The 24080-nt window shown below is 43.5% G+C and overlaps 1 protein-coding gene across 2 annotated transcripts in view; it reads left to right on the forward strand.

The window, feature by feature from the left end:
- The window catches only part of malt1 (MALT paracaspase 1), a 176587-nt gene that overhangs the window by 136152 nt on the left and 16355 nt on the right, over window positions 1-24080 (forward strand). The window contains exons 13-16 of one of the 2 annotated variants that reach the window (XM_078220100.1): window positions 3819-3946; window positions 6988-7137; window positions 9937-10094; window positions 18935-19060. In XM_078220100.1, coding sequence (XP_078076226.1) covers window positions 3819-3946; window positions 6988-7137; window positions 9937-10094; window positions 18935-19060 — 562 coding nt within the window. The remainder of the gene's footprint in view (window positions 1-3818; window positions 3947-6987; window positions 7138-9936; window positions 10095-18934; window positions 19061-24080) is intronic. The other variant, XM_078220109.1, reaches the window with a different exon arrangement.

Below are 24080 nucleotides of genomic sequence, written 5' to 3' on the forward strand. Positions count from 1 at the left end.
TGTGTATCCAGGTAGAAGTGCTGATTAGCTATCCTTTAGATTCACAACTCAATTTGATCTTGAAATTAACTAGGCGGTTTCAAGTATAACCGTTTACAAAATCTGACATTCTGAACACCTTCCTGGGACTTTGGGGACTAACAATCTATCTACTGTCAGATGCTTTTAGCATTGTCTACAGCTGTGAACAGCTTGCACCTTCTTTGCAGAATACAACCTGGGCTCCTCTTTAATCTTTAACAACAATACCACAGGCTTGTTGTCAGATAGAATTCAAAACAGGTCACATAACCCCTTCAATCCCTATTTGACCCTAAATTAAAGACATTCCCAAAACATAACAATCTTATAAGACCTCACATTTGTAGCATAGCAATCTATGGAGTGTGAAAGTAGGAAACAAATCTGAAAAAAGTGATGCATTATTCAGTTTTAATTTTTTCTGTTTCTAGAAAAGCAATAGTTAATATAATGTTGTATTTTGTTAAGATTTATGAGTGTTGTGATGTCGAATACATAAGGGCCTAGAAATTATGCAGTACAATGCTTACCTTTCTGGTGATAAATATCCCACAAGCTTCCAATACAATGAGAAGTTCAAACTCATTATTAGCTAGAGATGCACCTTAGCTCTTCTTCAGCTAGCACAGACACGATGGGTCAAATGGTCTCCACCTGTGCCATAAATTTTCTCCGTTTCTATATTCGCAAAATCTAAAGACATGGGGCTGGATTTACCATGAAACCCGCCACATGTTTCGCAGTAGTGGAAGGCGGCAGCCATTGGCCGGTGGTGGGATCTTCTGGTCCCACCGTTGTCAACAGGGTTTCCTGTTGATTGCACCCATTGCTGCTGGGAAACCCACTGCGGGGTATGCCGTCGTTGGGATGGAAAGATCCCCCGATATGAACGGCCGGAATGGATTGGCCTTGGTGTGTAAACATAAGAATATAAGAAATAGGAACAAGAGTCGACCAAATGGCCATGCAAATGGCTTGGTGGCACAGTGGTTGGCACTGCAGTCTCACAGCGCCAGGAGTTCAATTCTCAACTTGGGTCGCTGTCTGTGCGGAGGCTGCACGTTCTCCCTGTGTCTGCATGGATTTCCTCTGGGTGCTCCAGTTTCCTCCCACAGTCCGAAAGATCTGCAGGTTAGGTGCATTGGCCATGCTAAATTCCCCCTCGGTGTACCCGAACAGGCGCAGGAGTGTGGCATTTTCAAGCAATGTCTTAAAGGAGAACAGTAAGGTGGAGTGGCAAAGAGGCTAGTTTGGGGGGGGGGGGGGGGGGGGGGGGGAGGGGGGGTGGGGGTGGTAATTCCAGTGCTTAAGATCTAGGGATTTTCACAGGAACTTCATTGCAGTGTTAATGTAAGCCTACTTGTGACACTAATAAATAAACTTTAAAAGCAAACCTGCTCTGCCATTGAATATAATCATGACTGAGTTTCTCTCTCAACTCAATTTAAAGCCCGCTCCCATACCCTTTGATTCCCAGGGAAATCAAAAATTAGACTATTTAGGTATGAAATAAACTCAACGATGGAGCATTCACAACCCTCTGGAGTAAATATTTCTTGACGATTCTCTATCCAGTGAATGAAGAAAGTATTCCTCCTCTCAGTCATAAATGATTAGTCCTTTTTCCTGTGACTGTGTTCTAAACATCCAAGCAAGAAGAAACAACCTCTCCGTTGAGCCCTATCAAACCCCTTCAGAATCTTTTATGTTTTAATGAGATCTCCTTTCATTCTTCTGAACTCCAGACAGTAAAGGCCTAGTTTACTCAACCTAGTATCACAGAACCTCCATCCCTGCCCCACTCCATCACAGAAACCAATCTAGTCAATCTTTGCTTTACTGTCTCCAAGACAAATATACATTTCCTTAAATGCAGAGACCAAATTGCACAGAGTGGATAGTATTTGATGAAGCAGATGGGGAGAATTGGCAGGAGTCCCATGTCGCCTGTATTGGAAAAAGCCTGCTGGAATTAAGTGCCTCAGACATTTAAGTGGCCAGCATCAGGCCTTCCTGGGGACTAAGGAACCTGGGGGCATAAAATGTGTGCCCTGAAAGCTGCTGGCCAATCAGAGGCTGTACATTGCAGGCAGTGCCACTGGGAGGGCGGTGGCAGTTACCAATATTGCACCCTGGGAGAGGCCCTGGATTACCGAGGGATAAAAGCCACAGGTGAATGAGAGTGTGATAGGGGTTACGGCTGGGCGTTCATGGCAGGGGCGGGGCGGGGGGGGGGGGGGGGGGGTGAGGAGGAAATGGCAGGAGGGTTGCCAGCATGAGAAGGGAAAGGCTTTTATTGCTGCCCACCTCTCCCAATGTGCTGGGCCCCTTGGTCAGACACTGAGAACGGCTTATGATGAAAGTGAGGAGGTGTGGGATAGAGGGAAAGTTGGCCGATTGGATAGGTAACTGGCTGTCTGATCGAAGACAGAGGGTGGTGGTGGATGGAAAATTTTCGGATTGGAGGCAGGTTGCTAGCGGAGTGCCGCAGGGATCAGTGCTTGGTCCTCTGCTCTTTGTGATTTTTATTAATGACTTAGAGGAGGGGGCTGAAGGGTGGATCAGTAAATTTGCTGATGACACCAAGATTGGTGGAGTAGTGGATGAGGTGGAGGGCTGTTGTAGGCTGCAAAGAGACATAGATAGGATGCAAAGCTGGGCTGAAAAATGGCAAATGGAGTTTAACCCTGATAAATGTGAGGTGATTCATTTTGGTAGGACTAATTTAAATGTGGATTACAGGGTCAAAGGTAGGGTTCTGAAGACTGTGGAGGAACAGAGAGATCTTGGGGTCCATATCCACAGATCTCTAAAGGTTGCCAGTCAAGTGGATAGAGCTGTGAAGAAGGCCTATAGTGTGTTAGCTTTTATTAACAGGGGGTTGGAGTTTAAGAGCCGTGGGGTTATGCTGCAACTGTACAGGACCTTGGTGAGACCACATTTGGAATATTGTGTGCAGTTCTGGTCACCTCACTATAAGAAGGATGTGGAAGCGCTGGAAAGAGTGCAGAGGAGATTTACCAAGATGCTGCCTGGTTTGGAGGGTAGGTCTTATGAGGAAAGGTTGAGGGAGCTAGGGCTGTTCTCTCTGGAGCGGAGGAGGCTGCGGGGAGACTTAAAAGAGGTTAATAAAATGATGAAGGAGATAGATAGAGTGAACGTTCAAAGACTATTTCCTCGGGTGGATGGAGCTATTACGAGGGGGCATAACTATAGGGTTCGTGGTGGGAGATACAGGAAGGATATCAGAGGTAGGTTCTTTACGCAGAGAGTGGTTGGGGTGTGGAATGGACTGCCTGCAGTGATAGTGGAGTCAGACACTTTCGGAACATTTAAGCGGTTATTGGATAGGCACATGGAGCACACCAGGATGATAGGGAGTGGGATAGCTTGATCTTGGTTTGAGATAAAGCTCGGCACAACATCGTGGGCCGAAGGGCCTGTTCTGTGCTGTACTGTTCTATGTTCTATGAGAACAAGGAAACCTCCCTGCATCTACCAATCTCATGTCACAACTCCCCTGCTGGCTGCTGGTCAAATACCAGCGGTGGTATGAGGTCCTTAGGTGAGCATTAATTACTTATTTAAGCCCCTCAATTGTTGGGGCTGGAAGACCATCCACGAGGTGGAAATAGATGAAAGTCTACCTTTTGCACTACTAGGTCCGGGAAGAGAAACAACAACCAACAGGATAACTCCTGTTGTGGGCCTATAAACTGTCCACTGTAAGTGATGAAAGGGAATGAAAACATCTTAAAAGATTATACATGTAAAATGTTTACTTTCTATATTTCAAGATGTCAAGGAGCAGAAGCCTTTGAAATTCAACATTTTGGATTAGCAAATGGCATATTCATGAAATTTTTGAAGGGACGCCTGTTAGAAGATGAAAAAATCACAGTGTTACTTGACAGGGTTGCTGAAGGTAATTCCTTTCCTTTGATAACTAAATGAGAGGTGCTTCTTTCTTGTCAACTGTATATTTGATACACTTGATTTGATACATATGGAAATTAATTGTCATGATTGAGTCTACAAATCAAGCTAGTAAACAATCCATACAGTTAACACCCCACTTGCCTTCTGAGCCAGAGGCTTGTGGGTTCAAGATTCAGTACAGACTTGAGCACATAAACAAGGATGACTTCTCAGGTGGAGGCAGGGGAGTACTAAAAGGTCAGTGAGTAGGCGGCACAGTGGTTAGCACTGCTGCCTCACAGCGCCAGGAACCTGGGTTCGATTCCTGGCTTGGGTCGCTCTCTGTGTGGAATTTGCACGTTCTCCCCATGTCAGCATGGGTTTCTCTCGGGTGCTCCAGCTTCCTCCCACAATCCAAAGATGTTAGGTAGATTGGCCATGCTAAATTGCCCTTAGTGTCAGGGGGGACTAGCTAGGGTAAATGCATGGGGTTATGGGGATAGCACCTGGGTGGGATTGCGGACAGTGCAGACGCGATGGGCTGAATGGCCTCCTTCTGCACTGTATGAGTCTATGATTCTAAGGCCAGTCTTGTCCAACGTTCCTCCTTCAAACAACACCAAAAATGGATTGTTTAATCATCCATTAACTTGTTGATTGTGGGATCTTGCTGGGTTTACACAGTACTTTCTTAGCTACATCAGTGGAAATATTTCTAATCACTAACATAAGCAAACCTCATGGTTTTCTCAGGAACATTCTCAATTTTGTGACAAATTGTCCAGCAGTTGCCTTGCAGGCTTCAGAACCCCGCCTTCAGGCTCAAAAGGTCACTGGGGGTGGGGTGGGGGGTGCTGATAGCAGCAGGAATCCCTTACAGTTAACTGAGAGCGGAAGGCAGACTCCAACATTTTTATACCAAATAGAAATGGCCTTAGCAGCTGGCCTACCCCCTTTCCACAGGGGTGCCTTTAGCTGCAGCTGAACGCAGGCAGGAAGGGAAGGATAAGATGCTCTTTCAGAGAGCTGGTGCAGAAATGCCTCCTTCTGCACTGTGAGGATTCTATGGTTCATCACTGAACTGTTAGCATCATTCTGAACCACACACTAGTCAGCTGAGTTAACCAGTCCCGTTATATTTTATATTGAAGGTAAAATATTCTCCTTTGTGTTCCTGCCTGAAGTCAACAGCAACACAGTGGGAAATGTGGGAAAATTCAGGTGATGACGCCCACTGGCGCCTTCTCTCCTTCCAGCTGCCTCCAGAGACCTTGGTTTCACCCAAACCACTTAAACTTTTTCTTTAGTTTTTTTGGGTGTTACCATGCTTTTTAAAATCTACCACTGTCTCTTCAAGTGCTACGAAGGCAGGTTTATCTGTGCCTTAGCACGGGCAGGAGCATACTTACTGAGCACTGACTTGACCAAGGAGCTTGGATGGAAAATGGAGTGGGTCTGAAGGGGTGGGTGGCCATTCTGCCTTAAAGAGTAGATTTCCTCATCTCCTCCAAGCTCGATTCCGATGACGACAGAAAGTGGATGAGGACGTTGTGATTGGAATGCACCAAGTTTTAGATTGCAAGAGGAAGGGATGATTACAAGGGATAATACATTTCACATTTGTGAGGTCCTGATTGTCCAACAAGTCTTCATTTCAACAGAGTAAAAAGTTGGCAATAAATAGAAAGAAGCTACTGGGGGTGAAGCATTACATGTAGAGTTTAAAATGCCAGCCATGTTGGTGTTCCGCAGGGGTCAGTGCTGGGACCTCTGTTGTTTGTAGTATATATAAATGATCTGGAGGAAAATATGGGTGATTAGTCTGATTAGTAAATTTGCAGATGACACGAAGATTGGTGGAGTTGCTGACAGTGCCAAGGATTGTCAGAGGATACAACAGCAAATAGATAGATTGGAGACTTGGGCACAAAAATGGCAGATGGAGTTTAATCTGGACAAATGCAAGGTGATGCGTTTTGGAGGTTCAAATTTTAGTGTGAATTATACTGTAAATGGCAGAATCCTTAGGACCATTAACATACAGAGGGATCTGGGCGTGCAGGTCCACAGTTCCCTAAAAGTGGCAACACAAGTAGCCAAGTGATTAAGAAGGCATATGGCATGCTTGCCTTCATCAGCCAGAGCATTGAGTACAAGAGTTGGGAAATCATGTTGCAGCTATGTAAAACCTTGGTTCGGCCACATTTGGAGTATTGCGTGCAGTACTGGTCACCAGAAGGACATTGAAGCTTTGGAGAGAGTGCAAAGAAGGTTCACCAGGATGTTGCCTGTCTCAAGGATGTTGGCTAAAAGGAGAGGTTAAATAAACTAGGATTGTGTTCATTGGAAAGATGGAGACTGAGGGGAGACCTGATAGAGGTCTACAAAATTATGAGAGGCATAGACAGGGTGGATAGTCAGAGGCTTTTTCCCAGGGTGGAACTGTCGATTACAAGGGGGCACAGGTTCAAGGTGAGAGAGGGAAAGTTTAAGGGAGATATGTGGTGGACATTTATCACACAGAGAATGGTGGAATGCGCCTGGAATGCGCTGCCAGAGGATGTGGTAGAATAGGCACATTAGCAACATTTAAGAGGCATCTGGATGGGTACATGAATAGGGAGGGAATAGAGGGATCTGGATCAAGTATGGGTAGAAGGTTTTTTTTAGTTGGGGCATCATGATCAGCACAGGTTTGAAGGGCCGAAGGACCTGTTCCTGTGCAGTACTTTTCTTTGTTCATTTATCAAAGTGCTAATAACACCGGCTTTTTTGAAAAATGATGATGCAAACAGAACCTTTTGAAAATAATAGGTTCAAAGCTGTGATGTGGAGGTTTTCGATTTATTGAAGATTGTCGATATTATTTTAAATTATTGAGCTCACCTTCCCGCTCTTTCTAGTTCAGATGTAAGGTTTCTGCTCAAAGTCCTAACATATCTTTTCAAGCGCGACAGTCGTGCTGCTGATGTCCAGGAATGAATGATTTATTGGGAATGTGGCGGTTTGTTTTCTCGATTTCATGTAGTGCTGATGTTTAAATTGCAGATATGGGAAAATGTGATCTGACTAAGGGGAAGCAAGCTCTGGAAATTCGTAGCAGCCTGTGTGAGAAGAGAGCGCTGACCGACCCGATCCACTCATCAGGCTGTTCCACTGAATCGCTGGCACGCAACCTGCAATGGGCAAAGGCTCACGGTAAAATACTGCTATATCTGGCAAAGGCTCAGCCTTGGTGGAGGGTGGGATTGGACTGAGGCCTGGTTTGTGACAGCTCTAGTTATTGCCCAGTGATTTCAAGTATGCAATAAACATGAAACCTGAGCCAATGGAGCAATGCTGACAATCTACATTGCTGCACAGGCAGGGTGTGGGTGTTTTGACAAGTCAGCTCTCCCAGCACAGAGATTTGCATCAAGGATTTGGGTGCACAATATGCCTCGCACAATCTTCCTTTTTGTGGATGAAGAATCATCTGAGGGTCACTGAACTTTGCAGTTAAATTCCAAATGTACCATCTTGCTGCATGAAGGTTGTATTGGGAATAGGAATATAGGTGTAAAGCAAGCAGCAGATATCACGAACCCAAGAGCTCAAATGAAGGGGTATGTAGGAAGAGCTCGGCAATGGGTTCTTCATTCATTTTATAGGTTAATTTCGTAGGTTTTTCCCTCTCATTCATGTAAAACTGGCTGGAATAGAATTGAGCTTTTCCCTCCCAGATGCATCGCAGTGATTGCAACTCTGCCTCCAGCTCAATGACTCTGAGCTGAAACTCCTCAAGTTGCAGACACCTACTCCAGATGTAGATGCTCTGGCTCACACTGGCATCCAGGAGCTCCCATGTTCCGTAGTCACAGTTGAGCACCAAATTCTCCATTCTCACTGGCATTGGGGCTGGAATGAAGGAGATTGGAGAATCACGCCCCAAGTGTCCAAATAATATATTGCTCAAAACGCTATAAAAGAAGTAACTTCAGAAACTTTAGATAACATTAATGAGCTAAAAGGTGATAAGACCTCAGGGTCCAATTCCATTTATCACAAGGTGTCAGGGGAGATGTATGAGACTTTCTGGCTCATATATTGAATAGCTGATGAAGTTCTGGATTGATTCCTACAGGGCAAGCTACAATACAGCTTATGTTGCCTTATTCAAGATGAGTCAGAAATCAGATCCTTCTAATTATGTGAGTTTAATGTTGTTTAGAAAAAAGCATCTGGAAAGGTTATGATTTGAATCATTTGGAAAAGTTCAGTGTTGGTAAGGATTGCCAATATGATGCTTGTTAACTTTGGATCTGTCTCACTAATCTAATTGAAGAATGATAAAAGAAAATAATTCTGTTGCTGTTGTAAACTTTACCTTGCAGGCTGATTGGCTGGAAATTTCCTGCCATTCACGCCAGTGGGATCTTCTGGTCCCGCTGATGGCGCACCCCCCCGCTGTGGGTTTCCCGGTAAGAGGTGCGTTCAACAGGAAACCCCATTGACAACGGTGGGACCAGAAGATCCTGCTGCTGACCAATGGCAAGCTTCCTCACCCCATAGCCCCATATGTAATCAGTGACATTAAAAGTGGACACATGAATTGTGATACACTTCAGGTTAACAAACTCCAAGGATTGTTTTTCATGCAAGTATATCTGTTAAGTTAAAGAAAAAAGAGAGATTTGAGGATAATGATTAGTTGTTTGTTGAAAGAGCGTTATGTGTGATGGTTGCGTGGAGAATGCTGCTAAAATTGCAGTGGAATAGGGGTGGGGTGAGTAGGTGGTGGGCAGGCTACCCACTGCATTTTCTACCTTAAAGTTTATGGGTGGGGGAAAGGAAAATCCAGACCCTGGAAAAATATTGGCTTGGAGGGAATGGAGTTTTAAAATTGTGGCTGCACTTTGGTTGATTAAGTAGAACACTAGAGGGGAATAGGGTGGAACTCTGCTGTCTCACTAACTCAAACCTATTAACACTGTGCTTCCTGATCCAAATTGACTCTCTTTCCAACAATGCCTCGATTTTAAATTTCTCGCCTTTGTTTTTAAAGCTCCCATAGTGTCACCCCCTCTAGCCCCACAACTTTCCAAATCTCTTCACTTCTCTGATTCTGACCTATTCTGCAATCCCTGACTTTTATTGTTTCCATGATGTGGAGATGCTGGCGTTGGATTGGGATAAGCACAGTAAGAAATCTCACAACACCAGGTTAAAGTCCGACAGGTTTATTTGGCACTAGCTTTCGGAGTCTCAGCCTGAGATTTGGAGCCTGAGACTCCGAAAGCTAGTGCCAAATAAACCTGTTGGACTTTAACCTGGTGTTGTGAGACTTCTTTCTTTTAGTGTTTCACCATTGGTGGCTGTTCCTTCAGCTACCTAGGTCCTTCAACCTAAAATTTCCCCTCTACACCTCAGTGCTGCTCTAACTCTTTCTTTAAAATGCTCCCTCAAACCTACTACTTTGACCAAGCACTGTTCACCTATCATAATATCTCCTTATCTCCGATGAAGTAATTTGTTATGTAGTTTATCATTAAAGCTGTGATATGAATGTAAGTTGTTGTAGCTGTAGGATGGGAGGTTTGACGTATAAAATCCATTGGGTAATAGATAAAGCATCAGGAAGTACTTCTGTTTTGCAAAGTGTCATAGCTCTTGGAGTAAACTGTTGAAAACTGTAATGGGTATGGAATTACTGGAACCTTTTAAAAGGGAAACCTGAGAAGGAATAAAATTTGATTGCGTAAGTGTTGGAGAGGAATATTTCCTGAATTAACTTTGTTTTGTTTTCTCTTTTTTTTTGTCTGTCCCACGAGATAACCAAAGAGTCAACAAATGACATCCGAAGTAGCACTTCTGTTTAGATATGGCAGGCTTCATGAGCTGATTTTGTTTTTCATGTCTTCGCATAACTATAATCTCATGTCATTTTTGTATTACTAAATTGAAAAGCAAATGCGTGTCTATGAGCCGTTAACTGCCATCTGATATTTGTGTTTTCAGAGCTACCTGAAAGTATGTGGCTCGAGTTCGAATGTGGTGTCCAAATTCAACTTGGTTTTGCTGCTGAGTTCTCGAATGTCATGATAATTTACACCCGCATTGTGAAGAAACCAGAAGGAATTATAATGTGCGAGGCATATGTCACTGATTTTCCACCGGTAAAATTTGTTTTCTTTTGCCTAACGGAATTGATAGTTGGATATACTGACGTAGTTTAAGTGACAGTGAATTACAGTTTTGTGTCAGACGGGTACTTAAGACAAATTCATGTGGATATAACTGAAATAAAGTGGGACAGTAACCCATTAATGTAGCCCAAGTGTTAAAATAGTCTCAGCCTATTTTCCATACATCTTAGACTCACATCAGGTCCTTTCCACACGCAGGCCATGTGCTCGTTGACGTACTTTGGCTTTCAATTAAGCAATGTCTCAATTTTCAAATCCTTGCATGGCTTTGTCACTCACTATTTTGGTCACCTTCACCAACCCACTAAGTTTTCTGCACTCCTCCATTTCTGGCCTCTTGCACAATCCCGATTTTAATCACCCTACCATCGATAAAGTTGCCTTCAACTGCTGAGGTCACAAACTCTGGAATTCCCACCCTGCCCCTCTCCACTTCTCTTTCTTTCTTTTAATACACCTCTTAAACATACCTCTTTGACCAAACTTTTGGTCATCTAATATCTGCTTGTGTGGCTAAGTATTAAATTGTTTTTGCTAATGCTCCTGTGAAGCACCTTGAGATGCTTATTACATTAGAGGAGCTACATAAGTACAAGATGTTGGTGTTACATCATTGGGTGAGTTTCCAATTTGCCCCACCACCCTCGCGTCCACGGTTTAAGATGAAATTATTAGGAAAATGGGAAGGCATGGGTTAGATAATAACATGGAAGAGGAACATATTGGCAAAAGTCTGTGGTCGAAAAGTAACTGAAGGCAAAGGAAGTTGTGTAGATGAAAACAAGAAGTTACAAAGCGACATTCACAGATTAAGTGTTTGGGCAAAACTAGGAGATGGACTTTGATCTGGGGATGTATGAAGTTATCGACTTCTGATATGAGAAATTAAACCAACTATGTTCTTAGTGGTTAGGGAATAGGAGCTATGGAGGAGCAGACAGATTTAAGTAGCCATCTGCACATACCACGAAAAGCTAGTGGACAAGTAGAAAACATGATCAAAAAGGCTAATGGAATGTCATCCCTTAGATCAAGAGGATTAAATTTTGAAGTGTAGAAGTGATGCTTCAGTTGTACTGAGTTTCCTGTTGTCCCCACCAGGGAATCATGAGTACACTTATTGAGAGCACAGCTGATGTTAAATGCTAGGGTATTCCAAAACCCAGGAGGGAACTTTGTAATGCTTGCTCCCGACTGTATCTTACAAATTGGTATAAGGTGAAGAAAGATGTGAAGACAAATGAAGAACTTCTCAGAAAGTTTTGTGATGGTTTAAACAAAATAAATGTTTATTCAATGGTAAAACACACAAGAAAGTCAACTAAAAATACACTTAACTGCATTAAGGGCTATATCCATGATATATGTAAATTTACCCAGTTCCAAAGCCCTCTTTTTTCCTAACCTCAGAGCGAAACTTCCCCAAGCAACGTCCCATAGGTTTCAAAACAGTAAGCAAAATTCAGCAATAGTTACCACACCAGGCCCTTATATCAATTGGAGTTGCTTCTGAATTAGAATTGAGACAACTGGCTTCTCAAAACAGGCTTTCTCCAAGCACAGCTTGTTGGAAGTGGACACAGCTTCTTGCTGTATGGGCTGCAATCTCAAACATCTCTCTTGCATTGGGTGAATTTGCTTCTGATTTTTTTTTTTTCTTTTGAGCTTCCCTTATCTGAACTCAGAAGTTACTCTTAATCACCTTTAGTACATGAACTCACCTTTCAGAATGTAAATGTGAAGCTTACCCCCATCTTTATTGTCATTAACTTGCCTTTGGTAAACATTTGTCCCCAGTGTTGCTTATCAGCCTTAGTTTCATTAACCCAGTCCATTTGTCTTTCTTTCAATTTCCATTTTAAAACTAGCTTATTTTTCCACAACCCAATTGTTCGATTCTTAATTTTCCCTTTTCAATGTCTTAACACGCAACTTAAGATATTCCAATTAAAGTTGTGGTCTGTGTGCCTGTGATTTCCCATTGTGCAATGATAGGTGGGTCAGGCTCCCTGCTGATAGCCTGGACGCAAAACATTACCCCACACCACTGCTGCATGTACTTCAGAGTTGCTTTTTACTAGAGATTGGCTAATTTTGTGGGTCGGGGGTAAAGCAGGTATAATTGGATGGGGACATTCAGTGTCCTCATTTACCTGCCTTGGGCTAAATGATCTTTCAAAATTACAGCACTAACATCACAGTGTGACAGTAAAATCTTTCAATATGTGGCCAGCTGAATATATTTTGTAAACATGATCACACGCACTTGCTTTTGCATCTTCAGTAGCTTAAAATAGCATGGATGGTATTTAGATCTGTAAAGAAGAGAAATCTTGCTCTCTCACATTCAGATGATGTGCTGTCAATTTCAAATTGATCCTCAGGCTATGTGCAGAGCGGAGTTGGCATGCCGAGCTAGCAGGATTTGGCAATGAGCCCAACTCTGTTCAATATTTCAACACCAGCTGGTCATAGGGTGACACAGACATTGGCCGCAATATAAAACCATCTGTCTGTCCATCACCTTTCAGCTGAAGTCAGGGTGGGGAAGATGGAGAAAATAAGGTGAAATAAATAAAAAGTCTGTGGCTCGTCTATTTGAATATAGGCTAAGTATTTCTGGCAGAACATGAAAACTGACCTAGAAGAAAGATTAGTGAGGAGATTGACTGAAGAGATTGTGGCGGCAATGATTAAATATTGAGGAGCTCTGCCTCAGGATGGAGAGCGCATAGTGGCACAATGGTTAGCACTGCTGCCTCACTGCGCCAGGTATCTGGCTTTGATTCTAAGTATATAAGACTAGGAGCAGGAGTAGGCCATCTGGCCCCTCGAGTCTGCTCTGCCATTCAATAAGATCATGGCTAATCTTTTCTGGCCCTGTGATTCCCGGCTTGATTTGCTGTCTTTGCGGAGTCTGCACCTTCTCCCCGCTTCTGCGTGGGTTTTCACTGGGTGCTCCGGTTTCCTCCCACCAGTTCTGATGAAGGATCATCTAGACTCAAAACGTTGGCTCCATTCTCTCCCCACAGATGCTGTCAGATCTGCTGAGATTTTTCAGTATTTCCTGTTTTTGTTCCAGATTCCAGCACCTGCAGTATTTTGCTTTTATTTGTAGGTGCAGTCAAGTTTGTTTGTTGATCTTTCCCTTTAAGGTTGAATGCATCTCAAGTACCCCGACTCCCCCATTGTTCTTAACCACAATCTTTACACAAAAGAGGAACTGAAAAGCACTTAGCTGTTTTTGAAGTTGCCTGCAGCTGAATGGGTTGTCCAGCCCACTAATGATATGTCATTTACATAATCATCGGATTGCCACCTGCTCTGGGCGGCAACCCAATCTAGGCTAGTGGGGCGGGGCGGGCCCGGTGAATCCGAAAATGGGGCCCGGTGAATCCGAAAATGTTTTCCTGCCTGGTGGGAATCCCAATTTTAGACCCATGCCCAATTCAGCAGGTGATCGGGATACCCACCGGTGGCAATTCTTTCATGGGATGTGGTCATCACTGGCTGGGCAAGCTTTTAGTGCCCATCCCAAATTGTCCTTGAAAAGGTGGTGGTGAGCTGCCTTTTTGAACTGTTGACTGAATTGAGGCACTGGAGAAGGTTTACCAGAGTGGTACCAGGACGGTGATGGTCTACTTATCAGGAAAGATTGATTAGGCTGGAATTCTTTTATCTAGAAAAGTGAAGGCTGAGGCACTGGTAAGAGCTGGTACAGATCTTTTAAGGTTACGAAAGTGGTTTATCAGGCTAGATATATGGAAGATGGGGTGGCACGGTGGCACAGTGGTTAGCACTGCTGCCTCACAGCACCAGGGACGCAGATTCGATTCCCGGCTTGGGTGACTGTCTGTGTGGAGTTTGCACATTCTTCCCATGTCTGTCTGGGCTTCTTCTGGGTGCTCCGGTTTCCTCACACAGTCTAAAGATTGTGGGTTAGGTGGATTGGCCATGCTAAATTGCCCCTTAGTGTGAGGGCAACTAGCTAGGGTAAATGCATGGGGTGATGGAGATAGGGCCTGGTTGGGATTGTGGTCGGTGCAGACTGGTTAGGCCAAATGGCCTCCTTCTGCACTCTATGATTCTATGTTTCCACTTGTTTCCACTTGTTGGGGGAGACCAAAATTAACGGTCATAAATATAAGATAACCACTAATAATTTCAATAGGGAATGCAGGAAAAATGTGTCTAAAAGAGTGATTGGAATGTGGATCTTGCTATCACAGGAGTAACTGAGTTGAATAGCACAGATATATTTAAGAGGAAGCTAGATAAATGCATGAGGAATTAAGAATAGAAAGTTATGCTGATCGAGTTAGAGATGAAGAGGAGGTTCATGTGGAACATAAACATCAGTGTGGACCTGTGCTATATATTCTATATAATTCTACGTAATAAGCAAGGCAAATAATTTGCCGCTGTGCAAAATGTCACAGTAAATCCTGATTTTAAAAAAAAATTTGAATATAATGTTCTTCTGACCAAATTAGAACAAGTGTAACCCATTCAGCCCATTGAACCTGCTCTACGTTTGATTAGGCCATAGCTGGTCCTCAGCTCCACTTATCCACTTTTGTTCCATATTCCTTATCAAACAAAAATCTATTGATTCCAGTCTTTAAAAATTCTATTAACACAGTATCCTGGGATGGCAGGATTGTCATATTAGGAGAGATTGGGTTGACTAGGCTTGTATTCATTGGAATTTAAAAGCATTGGAGGACATCTAATTGAAAAGTATAAAACTCTTCACAGGGCTGGGCAGACTGGATGCAGGAATGTTGTTTCGTCTGGCTGGATGATCTAGAACAAGGGGCCACAGTCTCTGGATGCGGAGTAGACCATTTAGGACTGAGATAAGGCAAAATTCCTTACCTCAAAGGCTAGTGAACCTGTGGAATTTTCTACCATGAAAGGCTGTGGAGGCCAAATCACTGAATATATTTAAGGAGGAAATAGATAGATTTCTAGATTGTAAAGGTGTCAAGGGATACGGGGAGCGGTATGGCGGTGAGATAGAGGATCAGCTATGATCATGTTGAATGGCAGAGCAGGCTTGAAGGGCCGAAAGGCCTACTCCCACACCTATTTTCAATGTTTCTATGTTTACCCACAGCCTTTTGGTGAGAGAAAGATTCCGAGCTCTGCTACAATTGCTGTGGCAAAAGTGTTTCATGATTTCTCTTTTAAATAATCTAGCTCTAATTTTAATGTTGTGTCCACTTGTTCTGGATTCCTCCACCACAGGAAATAATTTTTCTTGCCTTCCCTTTACTATTTCAAATAGTAAAGCACCCGTCAGTCTTCTTGGGATCGGAAAAATCTGCTCATAATGTAACTCTTAAAGCTCTTGGATAATTCTGGTAAATTTGCATTGTAACTCCTCCAAAGACCAATATATCTTTCCTCAGGGTGCATTGTCCAAAATGGAACACAATCCGCCAGATGGAGTCTGTCCAACTGAAGTGTAACTTCCTCAAATTAAACGACTGAGATTATTCAATGGAATTGGGGTGGATTTGATGGCTTACTGCTCTTGGCACAAACATTGAAGCAACACAAGTGAATATTATGAGTTTATAAGACCATAAGACATAGGAGCAGAATTAGGCCACCTGGCCCATCGAGTCTGCTCCGCCATTCAATCATGGCTGATATTTTTCTCATCCCCATTCTCCTGCCTTTTCCCCATAACCCCTGACCCCCTTATTAATCAAGAACCTATCTATCTCTGTCTTAAATATACTCAATGACCTGGCCTCCATAGCTTTCTGCAGCAAAGAGTTCCACAGATTCACCACTCTCTGGCTGAAGAAATTCCTCCTCATCTCTATTTTAAAGGATCGTCCCTTTAGTCTCAGGTTGTGCCCTCTGGTTCTAGTTTGTCCTATCAGTGGAAACATCCTCTCCACATCCACTCTATCCAGGCCACGCAGTATCCAGTAAGTTTCAGTAAGATCTCCCCTCATCCTTCTAAACTCCAACGAGTACAGACTCAGGATTCTCAACTGTTCCTCATACGACAAACTCTTCATTCCAGGGATCATTCTTAGGAACCTCCTCTGGACCGTTTGCAAGGCCAGCACATCCTTCCTTAAATACGGGGTACAAAACTGCTCACAATACTCCATATGGGGTCTAACCAGACCGTTATGCAGCCTCAGAAGTACATACCTGCTCTTGTATTCTAGCCCTCTCGACATGAATGCTAACATTGCATTTGCTTTCCTAACTGCCGACTGAACCTGCACATTAACCTTAAGAGAATCTTGAACAAGGACTCCAAGTCCCTTTGTGCTTCTGATTTCCATTTCTTCTTCCAAAGTGCATAACATCACACTTTTCCACATTGTATTCCATCAATCACTTCTTTGCCCACTCTCCTAGCCTGTCCAAGTCCATCTGCAGCCCCCCTGCTTCCTCAATACTACTCCCTCTACATATCTTTGTATGATTTGCAAACTAAGCAACAGTGCCTTCAGTTCCTTCTTCCAAATCATTAATGTATATTGTAAAAAGTTGCGGTCCCAGCACTGACCCCTGAGGCACACCACTAGTCACCGGCTGCCATCCTGAAAAAGATCTCTTTATCCCCACTCTCTGCCTTCTGCCAGTCAGCCAATCCTCTATCCATGCCAGGATCTTACTCTTAACACCACGGGTTCTTAACTTATTTAAGTCTTCTATGCGGCACCTTGTCAAAGGCCTTCTGGAAATCTAAATAAATCACGTCCACTGGTTCTCCTTTATCTGACTTCCTTGTTACCACCTCAAAGAACTCTAACAGATTTGTCAGACATGACCTCCCCTTGACAAAGCCATGCTGACTCAGTCCTATTTTATCATGCACTTCCAAGTACTCCGTGATCTCATCTTTAATAATGGTCTCTAAAATCTTGACAATGACCGAAGTCAGGCTAACCGGCCTATAATTTCCTGTCTGCTGCTTCCCTCTCTTCTTAAACAGGGGTGTTACATTAGATACTTTCCAGTCCTTTGGGACCCTCCTTGCCTCCAGTGATTCCTGACAGATCACCACCAATGCCTCCACAATTTCCTCAGCTATCTCTTGTAGAACCCTGGGATGTAGTCCATCCAGTCCAGGAGATTTATCCACCTTCAGACCTTTCAGTTTCCTCAGAACCTTCTCCTTAGTGATGGCCACTACACTCACCTGTGCCCCCTGATTCTCCTGGAGCTCTGGCATCCCACTGGTGTCTTCCACCATGAAGACAGATGCAAAGTAACTATTCAGTTCCTCTGCCATTTCTTTGTTTCCTATTATTACTTCTCCAACCTCATTTTCCAGTGTTCCAATGTCTATTTCTGCCTCTCTATTACCTTTTATATCTTGAAAAAAGCTCTTCCTATTCTCTTTTATATTACTAGCTAGCTTACACTCTTTCTTCCCCCACCCCCCCCCCCCTTTTGCTTTTATGTTGTCCTCTGCGTGCTTTTAAAGGCTTCCCAATCCTCTGGCTTCCCACTAATTCTCGCCACTTTGTATGCTTTTTCTTTGGCTTTTATGCTGTCCTTGACTTCCCTCGTCAGCCATGAATGCCTCGTCCTCCCCTTAACATGGTTCCTCCTCCTTGGGATGAATTTCTGTTGTGCCTCCCGAATAACCCCCAAAACCTCCTGCCATTGCTGTTCCACTGTCTTCCCTGCTAGGCTCCCTTTCCAATCAACTCTGACCAGCTCCTTCCTCGTGTCTTTGTAGTTACGTGTAGTTACGTAGTTATGTGCAGAAGTCAATGCCCTCTGCATGATCGTCGATGCATTAATTTCAGTTGGCAGAACATTGTCAGTGCACATTCAGTCTGGATATGAATAAGGTTAATCGTGTAATCAGAGCATCTCTAGGACACCTCACTAGAGGGCAAATTCAGCAGTATTGCACACTCAGCAGAAATACTTGCTTAATGGGGTTACAATATTATAGAGCTGATTATCTGACATGCAGTCCCCTTGAGTGGAACATCCTTCTGGGAGAGCTAGGTCACTGAATTAATCCATATAGGTCAGAACAAGCTATTCTAGCTCATAGATTATTTATGAGATTACTGTCAGAATGTTGGAAGAAGATTTATTTTGTGTTGTATGTAACAAAATCACAATTGCAGGATCTTGGTAAGACCTCATCTAGAGGACTATGCGTAATTTTTGTCTCCTCATTTAAGGGATATAAATGCTTTAGAAGCAGTTCAGAGAAGGTTCGCTTGTCTGATATCTGGGACTAGAGAGTTATTTTATGAGGAAAGATTGAATAGGCTGGGCTTGTATCCATTGGAATTTAGAAGAATGAGAGGAGATCTTATTGAAACATATCAAATCTTGAGGGGACTTGACAGGGTAGATGCTGAAAGGATGTTTCACCTTGTGGGGGAGGTTAGAACTCGGGGACACAATTTTTTTAAAAAAGCATCTCCCATTTGGGAGATGGGGAGCAATACTTTCTCTGAGAATTGTGAACTTGGCACTTTCTTCCCTGGAGAGCAGCGGAGGCAGGGTCATTGAATATTTTTAAGGCGAGGTAGGTAGATTCTTGACTAAAAAGGGAGTCAAAGGTTATGGGGATAAGCAGAATGTGGAGTTGAGGCTGCAGTCTGATCAGCCATGATCTTATTAAATGGTGGATCAAATGCAAGGGACCGAATGGCCTATTCTGCTCTTAATTCATATTCTTGTATGTTCACGTGTAATACATTCTTTATAAATGCACATACTGAACAGAATAAATCATTTATTTTGAACGTGTGGAACCACAAACTTTTTCCATTTATGATTTTATTTCACGATGAGAACAGGACCTGGACATAGATCCTAAAAAGACAAACAAAGGAACACCAGAAGAAACGGGCAGCTACCTACTCTCTAAGGATTTACCAGAACAGTGTCTGTACACTAGACTAAGCGCATTACAGAAACTGAAGGTATGCTGTTCACATTCCAAATTAAACGATTGCAACTGATGATAGCCAATCCTTATTCCATGCTATTTCGATCCAATCCAGCACAACGTGCTGCTCTTATTTAAAGTTTGTTTGCTAGTCCACTTTATAATGCAATTGTATTAATTGATATTTAAGTTCTTGTTTGTTTGTTTGTTTGTTAGTGTCACAAGCAGGCTTACATTAACACTGCAATGAAGTTACTGTAAAAATCTCCCAGTCACCACACTCCGGCACCCGTTCGGGTACACTGAGGGAGAATTTAGCATGGTCAATGCACCTAACCCGCACATCTTTCAGACTGCGGGAGGAAACCGGAGCACCCGGAGGAAACCCATGCAGACACAGGGAGAACATGCAAACTCCACACAGACAGTGACCCAAGCCGGGAATCGAACCTGGGCCCTGGAGCTGTGAGGCAGCAGTGCTAACCACTGTGCCACCATGTTGTCATCTTGTGGGCCTTTATAACAACTGTTGTAATTCTTTTTCCACCAGCACCATTCTTTTCACAAATAAGCTTCCAAATGGAATCCCCCATATGAAATGTGAGAAAGAATCAAGTCAAAAAGCACCGGGGCGGCAAGGTGGCACAGGAGTTAGCACTGACCCCTCACAGTGCCAGGGACCCAGGCTTGATTTTGGCCCTGGGTGACTGGCTGCGTGGAGTTTGCACATTCTCCCCGTGTCTGCGTGGGTTTCCTCCGGGTGCTCCAGTTTCCTCCCACAGTCCAAAGATGTGCAGGTTAGGTGGATTGGCCATGCTAAATTGCCCCTTAGTGTCCCAAGATTTGTAGTTCAGATGGATTAGCCATGGTAGATTTGTGGAGTTATAGGGATAGGGTGGGGGAGAGGGCCTGAATAAGATGCTCTGTCAGAGTCGGTGCAGACTCGATGGGCCGAATGGACCCTTCTGCATTGTCGGGATTCTATGAACAATAACCTGCATTTATATAGCACCTCTAACTCAGTAAGACATCCTAAGGTGCTTCGTAACGTCTAATCAGACACAATTTGACACTAAGCCATGCAAAGGGACATTCGAACAGGTGAGGTAGTTTGTAAAGAGTAACTTAAATGAGGGGGGAAAGTTAGAGAGGTGATGAGATTTAACGATGGAATTCCAGAGCTTGCACCTTAGGCTGTTGAAAGCATGAATGGCAATGGTGCGAATGCACAGGAGGCCAGAATGGAGGAACACAAAGAATTCAAAGGTTTGTAGGGATGGAGGAGCCTACTGAGATAGGGAGACCCCATCCAGAATTTAACTTTGAGACATTGCCAGACCAGGAACAAACATAGGTCTGAAACCACAGGGATCTCAGAGCAAGTCAGATTCTGTGCCTCCCAATGAACCAAGGCTGTTCCACCATTCAATCAGGCAACAGTGATCTGTATCTCAAATCCACTTATCCATCTTTGCTCCATAACTCTCAATAACTGACCTAACTATCCTAGGGGATATGGGGATCAGGCGGGTAAGTGGAACTGATTCGCTTCAGATCAGCCATGATCTTGTTGAATGGCGGGGCAGGCTCGAAGGGCCAGATGGCCTACTCCTGCTCCTATTTCTTATGTTCTTATGTTCTAACGAACTGTTTGTCTTGAAAATGTCAATTGACCCAATATCCAGAGGGAGAGGGAAGGGGTGGGGGAATGAGGGACTTCGAGATTTCTACTCCTAATGACAGCTTCTGTGAGTGGACTATTTAATCAGTTTGTACTTCAAACGAAACAGAGCATTATCTCTTAGTTTAGATTCAGACAAGCCAAGGAAAGAAACAGAGACATGCTTACTATGCACCAGTTTGGCTTTCTCATTCATGTAACTGGTGTACTGACCATGATGAATGGATCCTGGCTCCATCGGTATAAACATGCTTTGAACTAGGTCACAAAGAGACATATGAAACTAAAATATTGCAAAAACAAAGTTCCGCTCATTCTCCAACAACATTATTCAGTATTTGTAAATGTCTCATGAACCAGGCATAAACAAAAATAAAAGCAGACCTTTCCTTTTATAGATTCAGAGATCTTATACCATATAGCTGTGCATGTCACTTTTTTGCCAAAGCTTTATGCCCTGATGTTTTCTTTGGTTGCTATTGCATTCAAAATCTATTAACTTTTCTATCCTGGCAAGGAGGTTACATTTACCCCGCATACTTGCTGCTCAGATTATACATCTATCAGCCTCTCAGTCATCAACTAAATGCTAACAAACGGCACTCATCAATAGCTTGCTCACCCAGTGCTCAGTTTGCATTTCACCAGGGCCATTCTGGTCCACACCTCATTCCAATTATAGAAATCAGTTGAGGTGGTAGTGCTGGTATTCGACTGTGTGGCTTGAGTCATACCTGGAACAACAACAACAACTTGTATCTACGTAGCACCTTTAACGTAATAAAATGCCTCAAAGTGTTTCACTGGATCATTATGAAGCATAATGAGACGCCTATCACGAATGAGGGCAAATGGCCAACAGCTTTGTCGAGCTGGTTAGTTTGAAGGAGTATCTCAAAGGAGGAAAGAGAGATAAAGAGGTTTTGGAAAGGAATTACAGATCTTAGGGCTCAGGCAGCTGAAGACATGGCCACCAGCAAGGGGACAATTAAAATTGTGCATACTCAAGAGGCCAGAATTGGAGGAACACATATATCTCAGAGGGCTGCAGCAGAATAAAGACACAGGGAGGGAGCAAGGCCATGGAAGGATTTGAAAACAAGAATGACAATTGGGGGGGAAACTAGAACTCGGGGATGCAGTTTAAGAATAGGATTCCCCCCTTTTAAGATGGAAATGAGGAGAAAATGTTATCTACGGTTGTCTGTGAAACTCTGGATCATTGAGTTTACTCAAGGCTGAGTTAGATAGATTTTTGTTAGACAAGGAATTCATGGGTTATGGGTGATTAGACTGTTCACTGATGCCTTTTAGTGAGGAAATATGCCTCCCTGGTCTACACCCACAGCAGTGTAGTTCACTCAAGGGCCATTGGGGATGGGAAATAAATGCTGACCATGCCAATAATGCCCACAGCCCATGAAAGAACAATTTTTTTTAAAAAAAGGACCATCAGATGAGCCATGATCTTATTGAATGGCACAGAGGCTCAAAGGGCTGAATGGCCTTCTCCAGATCCTAAGTCCTATGTCATACGTTCCTAAGTAACAGTTGATTGGCTTCATCCCAGCTGTAACAGACGGCTTTGATAAATGCTGTGAATTAATTGCAAATAGTACATGAAGGCAATTATGGGGCAACCAACGAAGTTTACTAAAACCCGAGAGGTTACAGAGTCTAACACTTGCTTGCACATACGCTCCCAGCCCCTTGCACTTGTTACCCATGTTGGGACAGCCTGAGGCTTTGGATCCGGTGCCTAGTACAATATCTGCTCTCCTGGTGAGAAGTTTATAAAGTTTTTAAAGTTTATTCATTAGCGTCACTAGTAGACTTACACTAACACTGAAATGAAGTTACTGTGAAAATCCCCTAGTCGCCACACTCTGGCGCCTGTTTGGGTACACTGAAAGAGGATTTAGCATGGCCAATGCACCCAACCAGCACCTCTTTCAGACTGTTGGAGGAAACCAGAGCACCCGGAGGAAACCCACGCAGATACAGGGAGAATATGCAGACTCCACACAGACAGTGACCAAGCCAGAATTGAACCCGGGTCCCTGGCGCTGTGAGATAGCAGTGCTAACCACTGTGCCGCCCATATTCTGGGCCCACATAATTGTACTAACGTTTGCAAGAAATATTGAAGCTTAGCTTTTCCAGTCAGTGCAGCTTAGTCACTAAAGGCTAGAAGCAGTTATGTAAACTTAATATACGTTACTTAAGCTACAATCTCAAAAGACAGTGAACTCACATGTGATGGAGGAGTTGGTAGATAGAAACTTGCAGCCTATTGATTGTTTCAACTTGTTCTAAATAAACCTGGGCATGGGGCTTCTCAGGTAGAAAGAGATATTATGGAAAGGAATTTCCACTGCTTAATGTTGCAGCATCAGTCAAGCAGCCGGAGCCCCAAATGGCCATCAACCTCAGCCCAGCAAAATTACCGTTCAGGGATAAATATTTCATCAGGTTAGATATGAAAGGTATCGAGCAAAAGTGAGCAAATGAAATTGAGGTACAGATCAACCACAGTCTAATTGGAGAGTGAAACAGTCTCCAGGGGCTGAATGTCCTACTCTTGTTCCTATATTCATTCATTCAGTTTGTATTGTGATGCGGTCTTGGGTGGTGGGGCTGAGTCTTGAATGATGGAAATGCCTGTCTCAAACAGGTGGACATTTCACTCAAATAATTTGTGGGAGTGCTAGTTTTGCATGCTATTTAAAGTTTATTTATTAGTGTCACAAGTAGGCTTACATTAACACTGCAACGCAGTTACTGTGAAAATCCCCTAGTCGCCATACTCCGGCGCCTGTTCGGATACATGAAGGAGAATTTAACATGGCCAATGCACCTAACCAGCATGTCTTTTGGACTATGGGGGGAAACCGGAGCTCCCGGAGGAAACGCGCAGACACGGGAGAACATGCAGACTCCACACAGACAGTGACCCAAGTCAGGAATCAAACCCGGGTCCCTGGCACTTTGAGGCAGCAGTGCTAACCACTGTGCCCTATTTCCCACCATTCTGACAAATGAGGGATATGGCAATAATTATGCCAGTGTCAAAAAGGCATCTCAACATTTGCCAGATAACAGTAAGTGTACTGGAGATGACGTCAAATATACAGTATTATTAACATAAGAACTAGGAGTAGGAGTAGGCCATCTGGCCCCTCGAGCCTGCTCCACCATTCAATAAGATCATGGCCGATCTTTTCATGGACTCAGCTCCATTACCCGCCCACTCACCATAACCCTTAATTCCTTTACTGTTCAAAAATTTATCTATCCTTGCCTTAAAAACATTCAATGAGGTAGCCTCAACTGCTTCACTGGGCAGGGAATTCCACAGATTCACAACCCTTTG

This window comes from Mustelus asterias, chromosome 1 (genome assembly GCF_964213995.1).
Source record: "Mustelus asterias chromosome 1, sMusAst1.hap1.1, whole genome shotgun sequence".
In the NCBI taxonomy this organism is placed as follows: Eukaryota; Metazoa; Chordata; class Chondrichthyes; order Carcharhiniformes; family Triakidae; genus Mustelus; species Mustelus asterias.